At 41.0% G+C, this 8,788-nt stretch overlaps 1 protein-coding gene across 1 annotated transcript; it reads left to right on the plus strand.

The window, feature by feature from the left end:
- Nucleotides 1-420: 420 nt before the first annotated feature.
- On the plus strand, nt 421-8,334 carry kcnk3b (potassium channel, subfamily K, member 3b). Its single transcript, XM_031846952.1, has 2 exons — nt 421-730; nt 2,425-8,334. The coding sequence occupies exons 1-2, from the start codon at nt 442-444 to the stop codon at nt 3,291-3,293; spliced, it is 1,158 nt and encodes a 385-aa protein (XP_031702812.1). The 5' UTR covers nt 421-441; the 3' UTR covers nt 3,294-8,334.
- The last annotated feature ends 454 nt before the right edge of the window (nt 8,335-8,788 follow it).

The following is an 8,788-nucleotide window of genomic DNA, read 5'->3' on the forward strand; positions in this document are numbered from 1 at the left end:
ACACACACACACACACACACACACACACACACACACACACACACACAAGGTATATGTATCGACGTTAGGAGCTCGTTGGAGGCTCTGCTGAGGAGTCAACTTGTTTATTTTGGCCTCAGGTAAGAACAATGTGTGTGTGAGTGTGTGGTTGTTTTTGTGTAACGGTTGATTAGAGCCACTACCTCTCTGACAGTGTGGGATTGCCCCTTGTGTTTCTTTTCTGCAGAATCTAAATATAAGTCGGTGACAAATAGTCCAAATACAGTAGCAACCCAACTGTGATGTGTGGGTGGTGCTGAGAGAACAGCTCCGTCTCCAAAGATTCCCCCTCTTCTGTTGGATCCGGAGTCCATCAGGAGCAGGTCGCAGAGGAGTCTTCCCCCCTCCTCCCCTCCCTCACACACCCCCACCCACCCACCTACCTGTACCTGCAACTCTTTGATGACCATGAAGAGACAGAACGCCAGGACTCTCGCGCTCATCGTCAGCATCCTCACCTACCTGGTGGTGGGAGCGGCCGTCTTCGAGACCCTGGAGTCGAAGCAGGAGAAGGGTCACAAGCGGAGGCTCGACGCCAGGAAGCACGAGCTCATGCGCAAGTACAACTTGACCAAAGAGAACTTCGAGGAGCTGGAGCTCGTCGTCCTGCATCTCAAACCGCACAAGGCGGGGGTCCAGTGGAAATTCGCCGGGTCTTTTTACTTCGCCATCACTGTGATTACCACCATAGGTGAGCCGGCAGTTTTTCTCGATTCACACAAATTAAAAGCATGTTTTAAAGATGCTCAGTGCAGGGCCGGAGACGGGGATTTAAGAATACCGGAGTATACTCCTCCTCTCTCTGTCTCAGCTCGTGCACATCATTAAACATTACACATGAGGACAGGTACATTTACTCAACTTTACTTGAAAAGGCTATTTTCATTTTCTCCTACTTTATACTTCTACTCCACTATTCAGAGGCATATTCTGTAGTTTCTTAGCAGATTGGGACTAATAATACAAAATATAATCAGTAAATGAATTATGATATGTTATTATAGGTTAAGATAAGACTTTATTGATTCCTTGGGAATTCACAATGCCAGCAGTTTAGGCTGTAGAATTTAAAAAATAGCTCCACATTCACAAGTAATCTATACATTCATGCATCGATAATTATAATCCAATAATACAACATACATTATTCTGAAATGAGCCATTCTGCATCATGATTACTTTTGGTACTTTAAGTATGTTTTTTTGACGCTTGTGCTTTTGTATTTTAATCGATTTAAATCTATTTAAATTCTGAATGCAGGACCTTTCCACCGCTGCATTTGAGTCATAGAGCTAAGCGTCAGATATAAAAATGTCACTTTGACAGAATCCACAAAGACTCTTTTGCTGCATGACAACAAAGAATTTTAAGCCATTTCTCAAATTGTGCCACTATTTCCAAACCCAGATAACGATAGTTAATAGTTATATATATATATATAGCCTAATATCACAAATTACAGATTTGCCTCAAGGACTTTACAATCAGCATAGGACACCCTCTTCCCTTAGACCCTTCAGGTAAATGGAAGAAACAAACTGTTACCTTCATGCGAGCCAAACCAACACCTTTAATACATTTTTCACTAGCAAACAAAAACAGTGTTGCAACATGCTCATTTTTTTCATATTTTTACATCCTGTTTAAACATATTTTTGGTAGATTTTATCTCCTTAGTTATTTAATATGATCGTCAGACACCTCTTGGGTTGTTTTAAGGCACCATTGATGCTGTTTCTAGGATGAAATCATTCACATGACTATTAGAAATTCGCCTTCATGATTTTGGAATCACATTTCTGTTTTATTTTGTGAAATATTTGGTTTAATCTATCTAATGCTGTTTGTAACTCATTGTTTTTGCTGCCTTTCTTTACAAAGAAACCCTCAAAAACATACATTACTAGAATAATTGTATCTCAATTAAGCTATCCTGGTTAAATAAATAAAATACTAGGAATATAATTTGAGTGAGACAAAAACTCAAATTCCTTCATGTATTGTTCTTTCTGTCTTATTATATTGGCTTTAAAATGTAACTAAACCCCCTCAAAAGATTTCTTTCATCTGAAAACCAATTAGTTAGTCGTATTTAGTAGTGTTCTAGACATCTTATTGCAAAGTGTTTGAATTCTACATATTGTGTTATTAATATCCGTAGTGACTGCCCTCTACTGGTTGAAACCAGACTATTGCAATTTAATTTAGATATTGGCTGATCTGATGCCAGGTGACCAACCAATTTTATTAACTGGGAGTGTGTGTTAGTTTCCTGTGGAATTACGTCAAGATGAAATAATCTTTTTATCAAAGGAGCTTGAGGTCAAACTGCCTCTCTGCATCACGTGTGCTGAGGTGTAAAACTCTGACGTCTGCTCCCTCAGGTTACGGCCATGCGGCGCCCAGCACCGACTCGGGGAAGGTGTTCTGCATGTTCTACGCCCTCCTGGGGATCCCGCTCACCCTGGTCATGTTCCAGAGCCTGGGCGAGCGGATCAACACGTTCGTCAGGTACCTGCTGCACCAAGCCAAGAAGTGCCTGGCGATGCGTCACACCGAGGTCTCCATGGCGAACATGGTGACAGTGGGCTTCTTCTCTTGCATGAGCACGCTGTGCGTTGGGGCCGTGGCGTTCTCCCACTGCGAGGGATGGAGCTTCCTCAACGCCTTCTACTACTGCTTCATCACGCTCACCACCATCGGGTTCGGAGACTACGTGGCTCTGCAGCGGGACGACACGCTGCAGAAAGACCCCCGGTACGTGGCCTTCTGCTTTGTCTACATCCTGACGGGCCTGACGGTGGTCGGAGCGTTCCTGAACCTGGTGGTGCTTCGCTTCCTGACCATGAACACCGAGGACGAGCGCAGGGACGCCAAGCAGAGGGCCCTGATGTCCAGAGGAGAGGTGGCTCGCTTACTGCCGGTCTCAGCCTCGACCTCCTCCACACCTGTAGCAGACGACTCCGCCAAGGCTAAAGATTTAAAAGGTGTCTACACCGAGGTGCTGCATTTCCAGACTATATGCTCCTGCTTGTGGTACCGCAGCAAGGAGAAGCTGCAGGGCTCCGTACCCACCATGATCCCTCAGGAGCTGACGTTCTCCGATGCCTACAGTAACTGTCCTCACTACATGGAGACCGGCTCAACAGGCTGCGTCTGCAGTCCTCGACAGTGTTCGAGCATAAGCTCCATAACAACGGGCCTACACATTCTCTCCCCATTCAGGATGTTCAAGAGACGCAGCTCCGTCTAGCCTTTCAGCGCAGCACATTTTAGTACAGCACAGTGCGTCTATAGTGCCGAGGGGACAACAGATACTTGGCAGTCCTCGCAACATAGACATGTTTGAGATGTTTGTGGTGCTATAATCCCAGTAAACAGTAGGACACACAGAAGGGGAAAAGCATACAGTACTGTAAACAGCAAAGACTTACTCAAAAATGTGTTTTAAGAAATGCAATATTTTGACTTGAGGTCTAATTGTGTAAGAAGTCATCTGAACACGTTGCAGTGCATGAGGTTGTGCACATGTCAAAGGTGAACAGCAGAGCGGCAATGCAGGTGCTGCTGGGAAAATGTTCAGGTCGAGTTAACAACGAAATGGCGAGATAAAACAGCTCAGCTCTGCGGTAGCTTCCAATTTACTGTTTTTGTTAATCATTCCAGAGGTGCTGATTTAAGTCAGGGGTTATTCCTTAAAGTTATAGTTTTCCTTCGTCGTATTTGTGACTGAGGCTGCACAATTTCAGACAACTTTCTGGTTTCTAGTCACCTCATGTTGCCCTAAAACCTTATTCAAACAAATCGTGATTGTCAGAACTGTACTAAAGCTGACACACACACACACACACACACACACACTGATAACTCAATATGACTCATTACTTCTGTGTAGCCGCCTCTATTGTGATTTTCAGAGCTCTCGACCCAAACTGCTGGAGCGTCAGTCATAAACTCTGCAGTGTTATGTAACGTGGAAATAAAAAAAAAAGAAAATCACGATGACATATCTCTAACGTAGTAAAAGTGCATTAACACAAGTAGATCCTCACCGTCACTGACTGAAACGCACTGAACTGGACTTGTTTAACAACACGACTAAGCTCTTAAAGAAGATCATCGGGCTAAATCAACAACTCTGACGGCTTCAACAAAAACTGTTATCTTGACGAACGTGGTATTCACTGCAGGGTCATTGGTGTTTCTGTTAATTTCTCCACTCCTGTAGCTGACGGGTGGTTCAGAAGTCAGTTTGGAGCCGGTAGTGGTCTGCTTCATGGTGTTTCTATTGTGATGCTTCCATCAGTCCTTCAGGAACCAGAGTGCAGTAAATTCACAACAATCATCCAGGTACTTGTGAAGTACACTATTAAAGGAATAGTTAAACATTTTGGAAAATATGCGTCTGGAGCTCGGAGGTGATTAGCTTAGCTTAGAATAGCAGGTAGCAAGGAAACCAGCTAACCTGGCTCTGACCAAAGGTAAAACTCTACTCGCATATTAACATGCTGCATATTGATTGTTTAAAGGAACAGTGCAACATTTTGGGAAACATGCTTATTTACTTCCTTGTCAGATGAGAAGATCAATACTCTCACGTCTGTATGCTAAAATATGTAGCCTGTGACCTAAAGCAAGTATCATAAAGTAATGTAACTTGAATACTTAAATTCCACCCTTATTTTGTATGCATAGCAGAATAAAGGGAACAAGGTCACAGTACAGTGCAAGTTCTGCCCCCCAGCTGTGAAAATGCTCTCATCATCCAAGGACTCGAATCATTTGGCACATTAGTGTTGCCGGATTTTAACTCGGCGCAGCAGCAGCACACATGTAAATTACATTGAATTATATTAACCTGCATGCTAATTTCCCTGTTTGCGCTGTATCATGTTTGCTTGACCAAAAGGTTGAAGCGGTTCATTCGCTTCCTACGAATAGTCCTTTCACGCTGGGATGCCTCTTGGCAAACAAGAACAATCTGAATGAACTGGAAAAGTGTGCAAACGATCCTGCTTTGAGATAACTCTCATTGTACTGTACCCTTCTCTGCTTCACACACAAAGTAATGGCAACATTCACACGGTTACAAGGCTCATTTATTCTCAACAGGGTTGTGCAACGAAATGCAGTATGTAGTCCCATATTGCTTCATAAGACAAACACACAAAAACAAAAGTATATATGAGGGAGGGAGGAGGAATTTAGGAGTCTCAGCCTTCAGAAGCTGCTCTGACGTCTGGTGGTACGGCAGCTGACACTTCTGTATCTCTTGCCAGACGGCAGCAGGGTGAACAGGCTGTGGCTGGTATTGTCTTTTCATATCCTTTGGGACCCACCCACTCCGTTAAAAACGTTTGAGGCCATTGTGTGAGACTTGTGGCGTAAAGTGTTGTAATGTGTCCGCATTAATAAGGTAGTGTATTGTTCGTTCTGTTAAATGGTATATTTAGAAACTTTTATTCTATAACTGTTACAGAATACAGTTACCTTTTTTTGTATCCTAATTACATAACTCCGTATCCGTTCCTCCTCAAGCCTGACTCTGACTTTCTACGGCAAATATCTTATTAAATAGTTAGCTGGAGCGAGCCAGTTTGATTGGACAGAGCCAGGCTAGATGTTTTCCACCGTTTTCAGTCTTTATGCTAAGCTAAGCTAACCAGCTGCTGACTCCAGCTTCTTATTTCGCATACAGACATGAGCATATCCACCAAAATGTTTAACTAGTTCTTTAATTTGTATTCAAACTGAATACAGTTGCAGGCAACCAGCAGAGAAGCTGTACTGAAGTGCTGGATGGATGAATAAACTGGTGTTTGTCAAATGATAGTGGTTGCACAAAGCTCCCACTTAAACCAGAAATTATCCAGCCCAGTGTCATGGCAGGTCGTGAAAGGGTCACAAAATGTAATTCATTGGTTTTGTGTACGAATTTTCCGTTTTTCCACTCTGCTCATTTGAGCTGGAGGACGATGATGCGTCACAGAAGTCTTGACTGTCGAACATAACACATGAGCTATTCAGACAAGAAGTGTGCAGAGCTGTACAAATCACATCTGGATCCTTCAGCAGATGCAAACTACTTATGGGAGCAGTTTGGAGTGGCAGATGGCAAGAGGTTTTCTGTGTTTTGACAATGGTTGACAAACTGGTTGTCAATCACAGATAATTATGCCACAATAGACTTTGTCTCTCCGATTGATGGAAGAGAAAAAAAAGATCCACCCTCAAATACCAATTGTTGTATTTCTGGGCCTATTTTGGTGTCAAGTTGTGATATTTGTCAGTAGGCGACATGACGTGACATTATGTTAAGTTTATTTCTGGCAGGTGCAAATGAGATTTCTGACAATTTTTTGTCAAAATATAAACTTTTGTTCCTTTATTACGAGGAATTTGATCAATTTTAACTACAGTTCAACAAATTTACGGTGAGAAATCCATCATAGAGGAGCCTTTACCACAATAAAAGTAGCAGTGCAGCAATGTGAAAATACTTTATTACAAGTAAAGGTCCTGCATTCGTGTCCTGTGAGTATTGCAGTACCATAAAAATAAGATTTGCTGTGCAACAGTTGCAATAAAAAGTGTGAAGAGTGCAACTATACAAGTCTAAGATAACAAGGAGGTGCTTACAACTCATATACATCTCAAAGGTCATAAATGGGTTGAGTTAGATGCTTTTTGTTTTACATTGTTTTTAGAAATACATTATATTTTTTTGTATATTTTATGCAAGTACTGTATTAGTTTTAGAACTACATCATGTTGCACAAGCACAAACAGGTTTCTTGGAAAAGATAATGTTTCAGGTTGCCAGGGGGCAAAGTAGTACTTTAACGTACACAGAGCACTTGACATAATTGTATGAACTTCTTTTGTTTATCTTAACTCGCTAAGAAATGTGTGCAGAGTTCAGACTAATAATGTGTGTGGCAAGATAAATCATAAACACTACATCTTATTCAAAACAATACTGTACTATTTTGCTCAAGTATAGAAAAGAACATCCAGAGAAAACATTAAAGACATGGCTATTTTATCCAAAAATTGTAATGTTGTTTTACTGGATGTCCTGATCACCGGATAACCACCTTTAAAACAAATCATAATTTACAGAGAAGATTTGTGAATTTCTGTATTCAGTGTAAGTAAAATATAATATGTAGTCATGTGATTTTACCATCTTCACGCTGTGTATCCCCCTGTGATGTGTGAGAAAAGCCTGCTGAATGTATAGAAATAACCGTTTGGTCCAGATGGTTTCCCCCTCGGATTTCTGACTGAAGTCCAGTTCCGGACAAACTACAGCAGGTTAGTCACGAGCCGAAAGTATGGAGGTGTATCCTTATGTCATGGTTTGTGTCAGTATGTATATTTGGTATATCACCATGTGGTACAGCGAGCAGGGGGTGGACAAAATAGCAGAAACACTTATGGCAGCAAATACTGTTATGGAAAAAGCTGTTAATATATAGTTTCTAATTAGGACACCAGAACACCTCTAATATTGTTTTTTTGTTAAGGTGTTGATTCAGCATGGTTATATGTTAATGCTTTATGTTACGGGTGCATAATATCCAAATAATTCCCTAGGAAGTTTCAATACGTTTTTTGAAAAGAACAATGTATTTTGGTTATAATCATATAAAGAATATGGAAATTGGTTAATTGTTTTCTACAATCAAAGTCAACACACATGAAGAATAAGAGTTTACCAAATGAAATGAATATTGTATGGAGATCTACTTAAATTGAGCTGTTAGGTAACAAAATGTATAAGTTTTAACTGATGTCTTCAATCACCATTTCTATGAAGTAAAAATAGACATTAGGTGCTTAAATTGCTGCTAGATGGATACTGTATTGCCTTTGTAATTGTGTTTCTGCTTTTCTGTCCACCCCTGTATAACAAGTTGGCTATGTCTGGCTTTATTTGCCTTGTAAGTTTTATTTCTGTCGAGAATTATTTCAGGTTTGGAAACCACACATGCACTTGTTCTTATGTTTTTGTGTGGAGTCCAGCTGCTATCTGTTTTGTTCAGTCCAAAAAAATAAAATACATTATGTAGAGGTTATGCATTGTAACAGGGGTTCACAACCAGTTTGGCTTACAAGTACAACCAAACAATGATTAGTTTCCCTTGAACACGGAATCATTTTAGTGATCTGAAGATGTAAAAGTATCATTATCTTTAGGAAAAATGTGGTATTTCAGAAATACAAACACACACCAACCTTGCAACGTAGCCTCCGATGACGGTTTGTACATCTTACGACAAGTTATTCCTAATTTTTCATGCGTTTTCATTCAAATGCGCCACAACACCAATATACACTTGATACATGCATACAGTCTTTTCAAAATAAACTTCCGTCTTATGACCTCTATGACAGATAGTGCAGCAATGATGCAGGAAAGCGCGTGACAGTGAAGAAAATGTTCTCGTCTAAGCTATAAATGCACACAATTTTATATTTAAAATTGCTTGTCACTGCAACATCAAACAAGACCTGGCCCCGTGCCTTTGGATCTGCCTTCAGCCATTAGATGTGCACAGAAAAGCAACAGAAGGAGTATCCATTCGACAAATCCCTGTATTGGCCCCCTGTGGCTGGACCATCTGCTGGTTTCTACTTTGGCCACAGATCTGACTATCTATGTCAAAGACTAAAATAGTTCCACAGAGGTCAGCTATGGCATTACATCTCCTGGTAAATTCTCTGTTTTTAGAAACATTCAAG

This window comes from Anarrhichthys ocellatus, unplaced genomic scaffold, assembly GCF_004355925.1.
Source record: "Anarrhichthys ocellatus isolate YVR2014 unplaced genomic scaffold, GSC_Weel_1.0 scaffold7, whole genome shotgun sequence".
NCBI lineage: Eukaryota > Metazoa > Chordata > Actinopteri > Perciformes > Anarhichadidae > Anarrhichthys > Anarrhichthys ocellatus.